The 17,959-nt window shown below is 35.7% G+C and overlaps 1 protein-coding gene across 5 annotated transcripts; it reads left to right on the forward strand.

The window, feature by feature from the left end:
• The first annotated feature begins 91 nt into the window (after positions 1-91).
• susd1 (sushi domain containing 1) lies at positions 92-17,596 on the forward strand. 5 transcript variants are annotated; one of them, XM_079608194.1, is made up of 20 exons: positions 92-230; positions 338-789; positions 1,640-1,804; positions 1,947-2,096; positions 6,035-6,187; positions 8,330-8,509; positions 8,741-8,920; positions 9,007-9,186; positions 10,202-10,381; positions 10,499-10,678; positions 12,374-12,553; positions 12,726-12,905; positions 14,451-14,615; positions 14,741-14,832; positions 14,919-15,105; positions 15,877-15,970; positions 16,809-17,064; positions 17,160-17,199; positions 17,300-17,393; positions 17,492-17,596. In XM_079608194.1, the coding sequence occupies exons 2-20, from the start codon at positions 738-740 to the stop codon at positions 17,535-17,537; spliced, it is 2,754 nt and encodes a 917-aa protein (XP_079464320.1). In that variant the 5' UTR covers positions 92-230; positions 338-737; the 3' UTR covers positions 17,538-17,596. The 5 variants fall into 5 exon arrangements, with proteins under 5 accessions (XP_079464320.1, XP_079464322.1, XP_079464323.1 ...); XM_079608196.1 differs by having other exon boundaries at positions 1,661-1,804; XM_079608195.1 differs by having other exon boundaries at positions 101-230; positions 565-789.
• The last annotated feature ends 363 nt before the right edge of the window (positions 17,597-17,959 follow it).

Genomic DNA, 17,959 nt, shown 5'->3' on the forward strand with positions numbered 1-17,959 from the left:
AACTCTTATCTGTCATACCCAAACTGTGTTTAACTCGCTATCCACTAGAGTTGGCGCTGTAGATGTGTCACGCGCTTGTATGTTCATTTATTAGTTTTGTACTTTTTGTTATTGTTGTTCTTATTAAGAATAATTCCAATGTGACATTTTTGGGATATAACTTAAATTTGGTTTTAGGTTATTTTTTTGTGCATCAGAAATATGTAGACCAGATCTACACCTCCAATAAGGTAAGACTATGAATTTACTGTTATTAGAAGCCAACTTTAGTCATATATGATAACAAAATGTTTTAAATAACATGGCACCGATAACACAAAGGATTTTTTTTTTATAGATAGCCAATCAGCGGAAATTGAAGATGGGTGTATTCACAGCAGTTTGGCAGCTTTCATAAACAGCAGCCAGAAATAGTCATAATCAGTATGTGGCCAGTGATGGTGCAATTCCTGTGGCCATAAGAATGAGCAGGTTCCCTCTCAGAGAGCGACATTTAACTGAATGTGTCAGCGCTGATGATGATAGATGCTCATTAGAAACCGCACAGACCGCTGTGTCCTTCAGAAAGCTGAGAGGAGATGTGCTTGACCTCAACTAACCGTCCTGCGCCACACTCATTCACCACTATCAACAGAGTTCAGAATGGAGGAGGAGGGTCTTTAGGGGGAAATTAGGAGAAATGTGGAACAGAACAGTGATGTATTGAGTTCACAAGAAGAGAGGAGAGAAAAACAGAGATGACAGTCAAAGTGGCCTTATGCTTCCTGATGATTCATTGCGTCTTTAAAGGTCAGTATCAAACAATTGCAGGTGACTTTATACTAATCACAACTTTCAAATATTTTTTAATAATAGTCGCAAAAGATTGAAATAATTTAATCCTTGAATTAATAAAATTATGCAACTATTGATTGTCAAAATTCTGTGTATTATATATATGTGTGTGTGTGTATATATATATATATATGTGTGTGTGTGTGTGTGTGTGTGTGTGTGTGTGTGTGTGTATATATATATATATATGTGTGTGTGTGTGTGTGTGTATATATATACACCCACACACACACACACACACACATATATATATATATATATATATATATACACACACATATATATATATATATGTGTGTGTGTGTGTGTGTGTGGGTGTATATATATACACACATATATATATATATATATATATATATGTGTGTGTGTGTGTATATATATATATATATATATATATATACCCACACACACACATATATATATATATATATATTGCATTTAGTATATTTACAGTAGATCCAATCAAATTGTAAGAGTGAAAATACTCTTTTTTTTCATTATAAATTATATTATCAGGATAACAATTAGTGTGAATTAAGTTTATTGACATAAATTGAAAATGAACATGAATTTGATTAAGTATTTGGTTTACCTTTTGATTTAAACTGATGATCATCCAACATGATTTGATCATCTCAATTAATGTCACTAATCCAAGAAATTGTACAGAATTTGATATATTTTTGTACACTTTTTGGTAAAAAAATAAAAATTATACATTTTATATACTAGGCTTTAGTAATCATTTCAAAATGGAATTGTCAATCTGTCTCTCAAACACACACACACACTTATATATATCCAGGTTTTTTATTCTTTTCCTCAGATATAAGAGTGAAGGCAAACAAAGTGGATGTGTGTGCCTCTTGCCATAAAACCGCTACCTGTGATGATAAAACTGACGGATCTGGGGGGAAAGTGTGCAACTGCATGTATGGATTTGTTGGCAACGGAAGGACTCATTGCCAAGGTTTGATTGTCCTGAGTACTATGTTTTTGATTGATAAACAGATAGGCTATGATATTTATATTTAGTGTTTGTCATGGGGCTTCTGTAACTACGCAAATCTGTACACCACATGATAACTATATTTATTGCTCTGGTTTTACAGATAAAGATGAGTGTCAGCTGGGTAGAATCTGTGGCGATCACACTAGGTGTCACAACACGTACGGCAGCTATTACTGCACCTGTCTCGCAGGCTACAGCCCGTCCAATCACATGAACACATTCATACCCAATGATGGGACGTACTGCCATGGTGAGTCTTCAGTTCAGTAAATGAATGCATTTGTGGAGCCATATCATTTGGGCCCCAGCATGTGTTCCCCATATCATTGTTGTTTTGCTGATTGTGTTTCTCAAACATGTGCTGAGATGTTACAGGATGGGTGTGAACATGGTGTGGCAAGTGATATATCCTGAATGGGATAATTTGCTAAACAAGTTCTGAGAAATGTATTGCACAACAGTGGCTCAAAAATGTCAAACAGGAGTTGCTTCACGTGAAATGTGTCAAAATACATTAAAGGACACACACTTATCCTTGCTAACAACAACAACAACAACAAAAAAAAACTAACATTTTTTTTTTTTTTACAGAGAAATGAACAGCACAGCACAACTTTTTTTTTTTTTTTTACTAATAATGGCCACATTATATGTTGGGATGAAATGCGCTATCTTGATAAACTGTTTTTTTATAGTAATGATATTAAATAATTATTTGTATAACACATTTCAAACATTTAATGCAGCGTAAATGGCTGTACATATCAGAAAACAAACAACATTAACCTGTTGACTGTCACCACCCTTTCTGATCATAGATCTGAACTTAAATGGCTGTAATTTATAATTGCTTATACAGACCTATAGTCTCTGTTTAAAGAAGACACTCAGCAGAGTATTGCAGAAGTGAAAACTTAAAAAAAATTAAAGTGTAAAAAGTTATTGAAGTTTAGGTTCACTGTAAAGCAAACATACTGAAATAAAAAAATGTTGTTGCCTATTTATACAATATGTATATTTTACAAAATAATTTGCACTCTTAAACAGCTATCAAATCAAAGCCATATGTCTAATCAAGTTGTGTTTGAAATTTGAAGTTGATGTCACGAAAATTGAGCTTGCTTAAAGTACTGTTTCCATGGCAAAACAATTTCCAATTTCAAAACAGTTTTCACAGGATGAATTTTGAGTGTTTAAGCTTTAGAATGATAGGCTACATAATTCAATTTATTGGACTATTACTAAAATATGTGTTCGGAAAAAAGGCAATAAAAAAGTGTTAACTGACAGTTACCAGGCAAAGAAAAAAAGTGATTCATCAAAATACAATAGTTTTTTATGTCTATGGGTTTGTTTTATAAAGATTTTACTCATTTGGAAGTCCTTGTTATAGATTGAAATGTAATCGTTTTAGTGTCCAGTAAAAACAACAACACAAAAACACTAAAATAATGAGATTAAAGTCGTAATATTTTGTGATTATTATATAATATAAATCTTATATTGCTGTGACATTCTCGTAATTTTGACCCCCCCCCCCCCAAAAAAAAATATTAGTTTCTTTGGTTACCTATTGCTGCACCTTTTATTTTCATATTCGTAGATGTATTCCTTTATTTCTTTATTCATGTGGCTGTCAGTGTTGATTGGCTGACGACGATAGAGAATACAAAGAACAATCTTGAATCACATATACTCAGGAAACTATAGGACAAACGTAGGAGAAATAGCAAAACACCGTAAACGAGACAGAACCAAGAACTGAATGATTTGAAGGCTTAAATACACTAGCGGGTTGCACAGACTAGTCGACTTTAAAGGATAATTCCGGTATTTAACACCTTGAGTCTATATTGTAGTTTGTTTTGGATGAACAAGAGTGGTGGACAACATTTTTTTGACAATGGTTCCTCTCTCGAGTTTTTGACTATAAAAGAATTGGCCATGGACCCATTTAACATTGGAGTCAATGGGCATGTCCAAAAATGTCATTAAAACAACCTTTAACATTAGTTTTCAAAACTGTGCAACTCACCGAGTGATTAGTGATGTTAGTTGATGTTCCAGAAACAAAAAGTGTTGCGAAATACAGTTTCTGTCGTGTTTTATTCGTCATTTTGTAAAATCCCATTGTTGAAAAAATAGTTCCACTATAGCAAAATAAACGGATTGGAACATATATTGCGACGATATATTGTTTATAATCATCAACGAACACCACTAACCACTCGGTGAGTTTAACAGTTTTGTAAACGAACATTATTGGCTGTTTTAATGACATTTTCGGACATGCCCATTGACTCCAATGTTAAATGGGTCCATGGCCAATTCTTTTATAGTCAAAAACTCGAGAGAGGAACCATTGTCAAAAAAATGTTGTCCACCACTCTTGTTCATCCAAAACAAACTACAATATAGACTCAAGGTGTTAAATACCGGAATTATCCTTTAATGCTCTTTAATCTTGACGTTGACTAGTCGCTGATCATGGCCTATAGAGGGCGTAACAGGATAAGAAATCTTTGAAATCCACTGTTATGCTCCGTTTCCAACAGTTAAAGGGATAGTTCACTTTAAAATTAAAATTCTGTCATCATTTACTCACCCTCAAGTTGTTTCAAACCTGTATTAATTTATTTCTTCTGCTGAACACAAAGAAAGATATTTTGAAGAATGTCAGTAACCAAACAGTAGTCTGTACCCATTGACTTCCATAGTAGGAAAAAAAAATACTATGGAAGTCAATGGGTACAGAGTACAGACTACTGTTTAGTTACCGACATTCTTCAAAATATCTTTCTTTGTGTTCAGCAGAAGAAATAAATTAATACAGGTTTGAAACAACTTGAGGGTGAGTTAATGATGACAGAATTTTAATTTTAAAGTGAACTATCCCTTTAAAATGACATATAAATGCATATTCAGAGACCTCCACAAAATATATTTGATTATACCATCTGGATGCTCAATATTGATCGGGTGAATGCACTTTTAAACAGCTTTTTGTACACGTAAGTTAATCGCCGTTCTAAACCAATGCGCTGCTGCATTAAACGCACACACAGACAGACTCGCATATCATGTGCAGATCGCGCACACACAGAATCATTCAGTCGTGCAGAAATGTGTTGTTTGTCAATGTCAACTATTCTGTGATTTATCAATAAAATAGCTTAGAAACTGAAAAGTTCTAGCACACATTTCTTAGTAACTAGTAACTAACCACAGCTGCTTCACTATTAGTAGAGACATGCTGCCAGGTGCAATTCACACTAAACCGTTCTCTAATGCATTCATATAAATGTAATCTTTACTGTGCTACTTTATCTGTGTCTAATTTAGAACGAGCAGAAATCTGTGGGAAATATATCGACCCAAAGACAGAAGAACTGATCAAAATAAGCTGTTATGTAGGAGCGCAGTGAAATGTGCCATATCTGTGCACAAGGCAACCCGTTCAGGCTTATTTGCTCATTAATGACGTGTCATCAGCGACTAGTTGGCGTCGACTGGACTTTAATCACATAAATGTCAACGTAAAGAAATCTGAAGTTGTTCAACCCCTTATTTACACAGACTGAGTAATCAACAGAAAACAGGTGCGTAAATTAGGAACTATGGAAACTAAGGCCCCGTTTACACGTACATGGAGACATTTCCCTTCGCTTGTGCCCTTCGTTTACACGCAAACGGAGAATTCGCCTCTGAAACCGATTCTTTCTAAAAACTTCGGCCAGAGTGGAGATTTTGGAAAACTTTGTTTATACGTTTGCATGTAAACTGAGATAAACTGAGTTTTAGGCAGCCGACATCACCGTATGTGACTATTTTCGGGATTCTGATTGGCTAACGTGTGCTTAAGCTTCTCGTTACACTGCCACCTACAGGTTTGGCATGCTTTTGACGGCATATACACGGGTTCGTGTAAACGAACACTTTTCTGAAAACCGACAGGTGTGCATTTTTGAAAACGGAGAGGGGTGAAATGTCCGTTTATGAAAATAGTCGTCCATGTGTAAACGTAGCCTAATAAGGCAAACCAAAACAGGGAAAACAGAACCAAAACAAAATAAAACTAAACCGACATAGATTTCCACTTTGCAGTGGCACTAAAATGCTGTCATCATTATAGACTGATTTCAGGCTGCACATTTCTCCTCTCGCTCCATGATGTTGTTTTGTCTGTAGATCTGGACGAGTGCAGTGTGCAGGGGGTCTGTGGTGAAGGAGGTCTCTGCAAAAACACAGACGGAGATTTCACCTGCTCCTGTCAGATCGGTTACACAGTCCAGGATGGACCAGAATCCTTTAATCCAAACCGAGACGCAGCTTACTGCAAGGGTAAGAATGAGCCCAATGTCCTTTACATTAACAAATCACTCATTTGGTCCTCTAGAAATATCACCTTAACCTGAAATCTCCTGAACTGTTTTATCATATTACAGCTGCAATCAATGAATTAATTAATACAACTTACAACGTGTCTTTACACGTCGCAAAGTAATTTGGTTAAACAAGACACATTCACATATGCAATCATCTCGTTTTAATCTGACTCCATGAATTAAAAAGGTTCAATGTGACAAAATAAGATTATACTTACACTTAAAATAGTTACAAATTAAAAATATGGTTAAGGTTATACTCTTGAAATGGTTACAAAATAGATGCATATGATAATAACTTAAACCATTAATTGTACCCAGCATATGTAAAATATTACCAGAGAGAGAGAGAGAGAGAGAGAGAGCCAAAGGCAGAGAGCCTTTGCCTCAAGAGCAGGCCATCAGCATCCAAAAAGAGAGAGAGCAACAATTATAATCGACTTTTTATCCTTTCCCCCGACCATGTGACTAACACCCAGGTGTGAGATATTCAAACTGACCAATCAGACAATCACAACTTCCCCCATTGTTCAAACATTGTGGCTACAGGCCTGGTTGCTATCAGCATGGTCCTTGTGAGAGAGAGGGGGGTGAAAAGCAAATGTTACACCAATCTTACACTAAAAACAGGTGTAAACGGGGCCTAAAATATTTCGAGCTTGTCCACTTTCAACCACTTCCAGAGGTAGTCGAAAACGCATTCGACCAGATTGCTTTTGTAGTGTAAACGCTCATGTGGTCGAGTGTGTTCAAACAGCCACAAAAGACTGTCTACTCTCCGCCTATTGACCTAATGCATGGGAAGAGCGCTAACCAGACGCGATTTAAACTTTTGTCGGCTGAAGACCTAAGTTTGGTTTGAAGACAAAAAATGACCAAGCACAATGTTCTCTCGCCCCGATTTCTAACACACACCCAGTGTTCTTCTGGTCAGAGCAGAAACAAAAGGTGCTGCTCTCCGTGTGTTTTTCCGCCGTCTCCAGACGCATTCATACGTAAATTGCGGCCAGCGTATTTTCATACAAAAAGCCCATACATTTCGGCCTCCCTGCCCATAGACCCTCCCATTGAAGAAATCAGAACAGAAATGGTTGAAAGTGGACAAAAGAGACAGATTAAATCACCAGATGTAAACGAGTGTGTCTCCCTGCTCTACTTGTGATCCGATCGACCAAAACACACCTTAATACCAGGTGTAAACAGGGCCTAAGATATTATCTGTTTATTAGTACATATTCTGCATGACCATATTCTACATCCCTTAATCCTACCCACTACCTAAACCTTACTAACTATTAATAAGCATTAATTATGAGTTTATTGAGGCAAAAGTTGTAGTTAATAGTGAGAATTGGAGCCTAATCTAAAGTGTGACCAAATATATTAATAGCGGTACTTGCTTAAGACATTAATGATTCTTAAAAAATTGAGTGGCTTATTAAGGAGAGGTGTGCTTTTAGTTTTCTAAATGATATAAGAGTTGTAATGTTAACCGAAATAAAAAATCTCATAGGTTTATATTGGAGAGGAGACCTGAGCCATATTTAGAAACCAGAATATCAGACTTTTTACTTGGCAACCACCTAGTAATGTCCTAGTAACCATCCAGATAATCTGAGCAAGCACTTAGCAGCACACCATAGTACCTATACTGCACAAATACTTTCTACTACATTTTTTTATACTAAAAATCACCTAGCAACGGCCTAGCAATTGCTAAGTATCTCCAAACCAGTGTGTTAATGATTACAATAATACATTTAAATTATATGATTACAAATAACAGTTTGCAATATCAAGCAACATAGTGATTTATGTTTTTGTAAAGCTAGAATAATAATAAGAAACCAAAAATGTATGCACCTCTTGTTGTAAATAAATGTTGTGATGTTATTTTCATCAAGAGGTGCATCAATTTTTGCTCAAGATCCCAAAGACTTTCAATGAATATAAGGTCTGAACTCAGAGATTCATGTGCGAAAATGATTCTTCGTGCTCCTCACAACCATTATTTCACAATTTGGCAGTGTATATAATGTTATTAATGTTAAATTATGTTGAAGTAATGGACCTGTTTTTGTGTGTATGGTTTGTATAGTGATAGATTGCGGGTCTCCTCCGTCAGTCCTCCACGCCGACCGGCTCTCCCCCACTATCACACACTACAGCAGTGAACTCCAGTACGGCTGCCGGGAGGGATTTCAGTGGAAGAGAGGACAGAATTCATCCGTCTGTGGTCTGGATGGAAAGTGGCATGGACCAAGTTTGGTCTGTGAAGGTAATGTTTACATTTGAGCAAAAAATGACTGTCTGCACGATTATCACATTAGGTGTGTGACACAACATTTGCAACCCATTTTGCTTCCATAATTTGATGTATTGCAGAGTGAAATGGGATATTCAACACACAAACACACAAAAGTGTAGGGGTCACACACACATATACACATACAAATTCATTGCATATTTTACGGTCACCTGACATAAAATATAATCAATTTCTTCGTAGAAGTGGACTGTGGAGAACCTCATGTTATGCCTCAGTCGAAAATGGTTTGGAGTAACATCTCTCGAAGGGGATCATTGGCGCTGTATGTGTGTGACCCACAGTTTTATAACAGTGGACGTGAGAATGTGTCAGTATGTACTGCTCACGGGACATGGAGCCGTCCTGACTTCCAGTGTGAAGGTATCTGCTTCTGTTTATTATGTCGACAGAAATTTGACAGCGTATCTCAAGCAAAGAACCGGTTGAGATTGTTTATGTGTGTTTAGAGATACAATGCGGTTTTCCTCCGGTCCTGGCTCACTCAGTGTTATTCTGGAACAGTGTCAGTAAGATTGGTTCTGTGGCGCTGTATAACTGTGTAACTGGATATCACAGTTTGGATACAGGAAATGTGTCCGTGTGTGAAACCGACGGTCAGTGGAGTAACCCAGACTATTCTTGTGAAGGTACAGATTATTTTTTTATTTTTTTTAAAGGCATAGTTCACCAATTTTTTTTTAATTGTCACAATTTATTCACATTTATTTATTTATTTATTTTATTCATGTCAACACGAGTTTCTTTCTTCCCTATATAACTCAAAATAATACATTTCCCAGAATATCCTGGCTGCTCTTGTCCATACAATGAAAGAGACACTGCAAAAATAAATAAATAAATAAATAATGTTCTTTCTCAGTATTTTTTGCCTTGTTTTCCTAGATATCTAATATCTAAACATTTTTAAATCAAGAGAAGCAAATGACAATAGATATTTAGTCTTGTTTTCTGAAAAAAATTATCAAAATGAACTGAGTTTGGGCATAAAACAAGAAAAAAAATATTTGGCAGTAGGGTCAGAAAAATAAACTTAGATATTTTGTCTTTGTTTTAAGCATAAACTCACTTATTTTTGACATGTCATAAAACAAGACTTAATATCTTTAGTCATTTTGCTTCTCGAGCATTTATCTTGATTTAACAACGTTTAGATATTTGTGCTGGAAAAGAATATACTGAGGAAGAACATAATTTTTTGCAGTACAGTCAAATGGAAATTATAATGACAAAAAAAGCACAAACCAGTCCTTAACACTTTATTTGCTATTATTCAAATATTCTGAGTGCTTTGTGTGTGATTCTGCATATTCAAACTTCTGATTTTTTCTTATACACTCTTAAAAATAAAGGATCCAAAAGTTTTTTTTTTTTTTTCAGCAATGCCATAGAAGAACCGTTTTAGGTTCCCCAAAGAACTTTCGATAAACACTTCTTAAAATAATATGTTTTTTCTTAGTATGTACAATGAACATCATTTTCAAAAATTGGTGCAATGGAAAGATTCTATGGATGTTAAAGGTTCTTTATGGAACCATCAAGAGCCTTTATTTTTTAAGAGTGTTTAAGCAATGTTATTCCTCTGCTCTTCATACTGCAGTGATTCGGTCGTAAATAATATTGATGTAATTTCCTTCTCAACAGAGATTGTGTGTGGGGAACCTCCTATATTGCCCCTCACTGTACAGATATGGAATGGCAGAGTCACATTTAACAGCACTGTAACATATCACTGCAAACACGGTTACTATCCTAAACAAGGACATAATATATCTGTGTGCGCTGAGAACGGTTATTGGACAAAACCAACTCTGTTGTGTGAAGGTAATTGTTTGCATGCTTCTTTTTACTCAGTTAAGGTTGTTTTAAAAATAAATGAACTTTTTCTTTTTCTTTAATGTGTAAACTGAAGATATTTTCAAGTTTTTTGTTGTTTCTCAGAGGTGAACTGTGGCATACCGCCTTCTCCCCCTCTCTCTGTTATGATATGGAGTGGAGACACTAAAGTTGGATCTAATGTGTCTTATAAGTGCATTGAAGGATTTCATAATGTTAGGGAAGGAAATACGTCAGTTTGCGATTCAGAGAGAATCTGGAGTGAGCCTGATTTTCTGTGCCAAGGTATATTTTTGCACTTTTATTTATTTTTGACACGTTTTCTCCCTTTATTTGGTGAACGGGTCATTCTCAAGAAATGGTGCAATTTAGGTCTCTGTCAAGTCACATTTTTACACATTGTTTCAAAGCAGCTTCCCAAAAATAAAAAATAAAATAATATTATTACTGTTCTTCAGTTTCAGCTGTAAATCAGCTCTAAAAAGACAATAGTTTCAACTCAATTTAGTCTAATGGTGATTTTAAATTAGTTCAATAACAGTGTGAATGTTAAAAAGTTCATTAGTTATGAAGCAAAATCTGTTAAACTATAAAGCAGCTCTATACAGAAGACAATAGTGTCATTATTCAGCTCAAGTCAGTGTTGATTCAGTTTAGTTCAATAATTGTACAAAGTTTGTCAAATTATGAAAACAAGCTTAAATCAGCTGTAAGCAGCCCAGCAAGCAAATAGACGTAAATCTATCGTAAATCAACGTCTAATTACGGTCCACTGAAGGTTGAAAATTGAAAAGACGTAAAATTTTAAACTCTTTAAATTTATTTGAGATAATAATTAACATGGTTTGGTAGTTTGTTTTTCTCCAGTATTTTAGCATATTTAATGGACTTATCCTGTCTTAGATGATCAGTTAAAATCACATCGTAAACCAATCCAAGGCGGACCGACTTATTTTCAACCATATTTCAACGTTGAAAGAAGGTAATTGTTTACCGGGAGCTCTTCAGAAGGCAATAGTTTTGATTCAATTCAGTTCAATACCCATGTTGATGTTTCAGAGTTCATGAAACAAATCCGATTGAGCTATAAAGCAGCTTTACAGAAGACAATTTTCATTGTTGATATTAGTAATTATGCATGATAGTGATCTACTGAATTGACCGTTCGCAAAGACCCGCCCCCCTTAGTTACTGTTGCTATGTCCGACAAGCTACGCCGCTCTCACGCCACACCATGTTCTCAAGCAGAGAAAAATACATTGTGAAGCAGAGAGGAGACTGACAACATGCTGACAGACAGGACAGACCAGGTTACTTTTCGGTTACTTTTGATATTAAACGAATTAAACAGTCTCACCTTTCAAATTTGGTCATTTTTTAAAAGAAATTTAAACAAAAAATACAGTTTTGTGGCTCTTTAATAATGTGTCTGACAGATCGCTGTAGAGCCTCAGTTAAAGCTGCTCGTGAACCGATCATCTCTTCCTTCTAGTTCATTTATAGCATCAAATAAACATGAATGAACATAAGGAGGAATGTTGTTTTAACCGCTGAAAGGCGTCAGTACACTCCGCTTTTCAAGTTCAAATCCTCCCATGTTAATCTACTAACTGTCCTGACTGCTTTGTCGGACAAAATGGCGGATGGCGAAGTATGATTGGTCAGATCACCTGTCGATCAAGCTCCCTGCGAAGGGTCAATTAAGTCATTGATTATTTAATTATGTAACTATTAAGTGAATTACAGTTTGTTGAATTCTTACTCTTTAAATGCGTGTTTGTGCGGGCGTGAGAATGAAGGGAAGGGTGTGTTTGTTTGGGTTGATTTCCAATATCAACAGTGTTTCTCAGAACTCTCTCACTGCACCTTTAAGGTTGACCATTTCTTGAGAATGACCCATGTGATATTTCACCGCTGTCCTCTTTAATAAGCTGATAAGATGTATGCACATGTACAGTGTGTCTGTATGTGTTTGTTTAGAAGTAGACTGTGGCGTCCCCGTCTCACTACCTCACTCAGTTGTGTTGTGGAATAGCAGCTCCAGTCTGGGCTCTGTGGCCCTATATGTGTGTGAAGCTGGATATCGCACGGTGGGTGAAGGAAATGCGTCACTGTGTAACTCAAATGCAAAGTGGAGCAAAGTTAACATGAGATGTGAAGGTACTGACAACATTCTGTCATCATTTAAAACTTCTTTGTGGAACACAAAAGGAAAAACATTAATGCTGCTTTACACTTTAGGTCATTATAGTTTCAATGGGAAATGATGAAATATGCAGCATTTTTGCAGTGGTCTTTATTTCTAACACTCTACACTGGTCTCAATAAACAGAGATAAACTGTGGACCTCCCCCAGAATTCCCACTAACAGATATAAAGTGGAAGAAAGCATCTGTACTGGGCAGTGTGGTTCAGTACACATGTAAATATGGACTCAAACAGGAGAGTGACAAAAACACGTCAACATGTACATCAGATGGAACTTGGGAAAAAGTGTCTGTAACGTGTATAGGTAAACAATTGAATTCTTATAATGACATACACTATGCTTAAAGGTTTGGGGTAATTTTTTTTTTTTTATGATTTAAACTTTTAAAGTGTAACTGTTGCCAAAATTTAACCTAGGCTCTTTTTGTTTATCTACCCGAGTTAAATTCGTGCAAAAGCATAATTATAATGGAAATGCCACTTTTTAGATTGACCGTATTTTCGTTTTAGGAATGCCTTTTGAATGGGAGTGCATGGGGCACTTCTATGATACCATCAACATCGCTATTTTTTAAACACTAAGAAGGCTCGACACAACATAAAACTGTGCTCGAAGTATCACCAGGGGCTCTACACATGAACTTGAGCATTGACTACATTGTTTGTGTACACAAAGTTTATTAAAAAGGTTTTCAACAACTCACTGTAGCTGTTCTTCTCGACCGCCGGCATTTTGTCAGTCAAAAATAGTCGATCTGTATCACTGAATCATTTCATTATTATATGAGGATCCTTTTTCAAATACAAGGTCAATATTGATTTTCACTAACGACAAAACAACAAATTATCCGTGAATTTATATGGAACTAAGCTTTAGGAGCTTTCCATCTTTACTCTCCTCCCGGTTACGTTGCATTCGGAGATCGACTACTTTTGACTGACAAAATTCCAGCCACCGGAAACACTAACTGATAAAGTGAGTCGTACAAAACCTTTCTTTTCAGTAAACTTTGTGTACACGAACAATGAATTCAATGCTCAAGTTCACATGTAGAGCCCCTGGTGATACTTCGAGCACAGTTTCATGTTGTGTCGAGCCTTCTTAGTGTTTTAAAAACAGCGATGTTGGTGCTATCATAGAAGTGCCCCATGCACTCCCAATTATTTTTAACATTTGATAATAATAAGAAATGTTTCTTAAGGAACAAATCAGCATATAATGATTTCTGAAGGATCATGTGACACTGAAGACTGGTGTAATAGTGCAGAAAATTGAGCTTTGAACCAGATGGAACTGGAAAATATTCTGATTGTTCCGAACCAATCTGACTTCTGACCTATCTCACTGACCCCAAACTTTTGAACATTAGTGTAAATACCATGAATATCATACATACTGCATTTTCACAGGGGTTTATTTGTCACATGGGAAGCAATTACAAGGTCTATATTTTAGTAACTAGTCTAAAAAATGCAACAAACACAATATCACACAGCGCTTTTTTCAAGTAAGAGCTAACCTATAATACATTTTACATAGAGAATGTTCTGGAAATGTACTTTTTTCTTGACTGTAGTGTGATACCAACTATTAAATTAACTTTTTTCCCCGTGTAATAATAGTGGAAATGTTATATATATATATATTTGTAGTTAAGCTGACTGTCAGAAATAACCCTACAGTGACTACTAATGACGAATAATCCACAAGGACAAATTACAATGAGAAAAAGAGAACAAAATCACATCCTTGTATTCTGTCACAAATGTCCTATTTTCGGATCAACATATTTCAGAACAATATCTGGAATGATATTCATAAACATTTCTGTGTGTTTTCTCTCTGTAGCACATTGTGGCCCTGCACCAGAGGTGCCGCACGCAGAGGTAGCATGGGACAACAACACTGCAGTGATCCACCGCTGTGTTACAGGACACTACAGACACACAGGAAGTGACATTTCAATATGTGACATCACAGGAAAGTGGCAGATAGCCACCCTGCATTGCAAAGGTAAACACACACTGTCATTGTTCAGCAAAAGGGTTTGAAATCAATTAAAACATAGTGTGACAGCTAAAAGTGTGGCTGTTGACATCAAATCTGGTCTAATATGCTTCTAATTCTCTGTGTTCCAGAGCTAAAGCTGATAATTAATGATCTGGTGGTGATTAATGAAAGATGTCTCCACTGGAATGCAGAGAACGAGGGATATAGGGAGATATACACAGTGAGTATTCATCATTTGAGCTGTATCTGTGCACTGTTGTTATCTCTCAATCATGAAATGAGGTTGTATGTAACATCTCAACACAGGTGACGTTCGTTGGATTGCGAGACTTTGATCGGCCGTTCAGTGACAGGAGAAAAAAGATGTTCAACTCCACTGCCCCGTTGCCTGTTCTCTGTTTAAATCTCTTGCCTGCCACAAACTACACCATAACCATTACAGCCGAGTCCACACGAGCCACGTCTACAGTGACAGCAAACACTAGCATACCAGGTACAAAACAAAAGCTGCGAACATCCATAAACCACAAACAACATTTCGTTTTGTAAGTAATACGTTTTTAAATTACGTGCACTCTAAAAAAGACTACACTGGTTCAACTTTAAGGATTAAGGTAACAATTAGAATACATCGTTTTTTAAGTTATACCGTGTGAATATTTACTGAGTAAATACCGTGAGACTTTTATAGACAGACTAACCCAATTTGTTTAGTACAAACTCTAAAAGCTTAATTAAGTCGAAACCAACTAATTTTACTTCCAATGTTTTTGGGTACACTGTTGAATTGTTGACAATTAGGCCAGGAACATGCATTAAAGGGACAGTTTGCCCAGAAATTAAACCTGTATGAATTTCTTTCTTCTTTTGAACACAAAAGAAGATATTTTGAAGAATGTTGGTAACCAGACAGTTGACAGCCATTGACTTCCATAGTAGAGAATTTTTTTTAAAGTCAATGGCTACCGTCAACTGTCTGGTTGCCAACATTCTTCAAAATAACTTATTTTGTGTTCAACAGGAGAAAGAAACTCATACAGGTTTGGAACAACTTGAGGGTGAGTACAGTAATTTCATTTTCATTTTTGGGTGAACTCTCCCTTTAAGAAAGTACAATTTTGATTTCATGTTGACTTTCAGACACAAACAATTGGATTTATGGGTGCCATTGTGTGGTGCTTACTGACGTCCAAAACAAAACAATTAATTCTCGTTGTCCTTTTATTCTGATTTGGACACTGTACTTCTTGTGTTCTGTTACTAGTCCCCCCCACACCAGTAATCACATACAGTGAAGTAGAGGCTTCATCGCCCACTCTCAGATTACGGAGATCGACCAACACACTTGACTCAATATGGTAAAGACACTTAACATTTCTTAAGAGTTAATGTAACACTAGTTAACACTAGTTAACATTAGTTAACTACTTTAGTTAACATGAACTAACAATGAACAATACTTCTACATAATTTATTAATCTTAGTTAATGTTCATTTTAGCATAATACATTATTAAAATCAAAAGTTGTATTTGTTAACATTAGTTAATGCACTGTGAACTAACATGAACAAACAATGAACAGCTGGATTTTTATTAACTAATATGATCAAAGATTAATAAATACAGTAACAAATGTATTTCTCATGGTTAGTTCATGTTAGTTATTATCTTATTACATTATCTAATGTTAACGAATGAGACCTTATTGTAAGTGTTGCCGTTAATGCCTAATAAAAAGTTAATGTCATATGAAAATGCTTCTAATTTGCATTCTTTTCTCTTTTAAAACAAAAGTTTTAATAAAAAAATCATATTATCAGCATAATAATTTTTGAAAATGTGAACTAAAAAAATTAATGTTTTTGGTGTGTCATAGAAACTGTTCAATGTTAGTATATGTTACTGAAGTTTAAGTCCATCAAATAATATTAACAGATACACATTTTGATTTTAATAATGTATTAGTAAATGTTCAAATTAACATTAACTAAGATTAATAAATGCTTAAGAAGTATTTTTTTTGTGGTTAATATGAACTAATAATGTTAACTAATTTTATATAGTGTTACCAAAAATGCACATGAAATCCTAAAACTGCTAATTTACAGGTTTAGAAAAAAAATAAAAATTGCAATTTGATCCCACTGCATATACTATATAATTCAATATTGTCTGTTTGTGTCTCATGTCTTCAGCATGTACCAGGTGTTTGTGTTCCCAGTCGAGGGTGTGATGCTGTTTGACTGCAGCTCGTCTGTAAGTCCGCGGTTCTTCTCGCAGCAGAGATGTGACCGAGGGTACGTCACGGCCCAGATCCAGCTCAGCGGTCTCAGTGCAGAACTGAACTTCACTGTCGGGGATCAGCAGCTGTATGGAGACTTCTTCAACGCGCCCCTGGAAAACGGAAAAGACTATTATATTATCCTCCGCACTGTATGTCAGTGGGGAAAGGTGGGAAGACATCTTAAGACAACCTGTCAAATTATTAGTGCATTAAAAATGCTTTGAATTTTCTCTAACTTCTCTCTGTGTGTTTTCTTTATTAGTCTAGAACACAGTCTTGTGTAATCTGGGCTAAGGCCAGAGGTAAGGATCATAAATCTCTCTAACATTGCTTTGTGCCACCTGCAACTATAAAAAATAACCCGGCGTAGGTCAGTGTAAACTGTTTCTTTTCTCACATTAGGCACATCCTACATCATGAAGATGTCTGCTCTTGTAACTGTTGGATCCATAAGTGCAGTTGGCTCAGTCATTGTCATAGGATACTGGTACAGCTGGTGAGATTGCATTGACAGGATCACATTTTGTGCCTTGTATTTCCTTTAAGCACTGTCAAATTATTTTCTGATTATTTTTATTTTTTATTTTTTTACAGGTACTGTAAAAAATGCAGTCCCAGATTTTTTTCTCCAGTTTTATAAACAATCTTCACACACTGATTCATTTGTTCTGAAATAAAGCTAAACTGTTTGCGATACTGATGAGTTATATTGTGTCATCTTTTCATGCGATCAGAAACATCCTGCCATAGTATTCACTTTGCAGTTATAGATGAAGTTACTGAATTTACAGTGGAATATTTTATTATAATGAAAACCAAATGACACACGCAAGGAAAAATAGAGAAAAATAATAAAAAGGTCCCAATGTCTATATTTAACTTAAATATTGTCCAGAGTGCACATAGACAACATTGATTTTCACAGTGTTGAAAAGGATGGATCACGAAGAAAAAAAAAAAAAAATCTTTTGAAAACGTAATTATGTCCTTTAGATGGCAGTGCACTACCACTGTTCCCCCCAAACACACATAAGTATGTGTGTGTGTGTGTGTGTGTGGGTG

This window comes from Phoxinus phoxinus (genome assembly GCF_949152265.1).
Source record: "Phoxinus phoxinus genome assembly, chromosome: 3".
Classification (NCBI taxonomy): Eukaryota; Metazoa; Chordata; class Actinopteri; order Cypriniformes; family Leuciscidae; genus Phoxinus; species Phoxinus phoxinus.

Coding starts and splice junctions, on each gene's coding strand:
- susd1 (XM_079608194.1), top strand. CDS start 738: ATGACAGTCAAAGTGGCCTTATGCTTCCTGATGATTCATTGCGTCTTT. Junction 8,510..8,740: donor ACCAAGTTTGGTCTGTGAAG/GTAATGTTTACA, acceptor ATTTCTTCGTAG/AAGTGGACTGTGGAGAACCT. Junction 17,394..17,491: donor ATAGGATACTGGTACAGCTG/GTGAGATTGCAT, acceptor ATTTTTTTACAG/GTACTGTAAAAAATGCAGTC.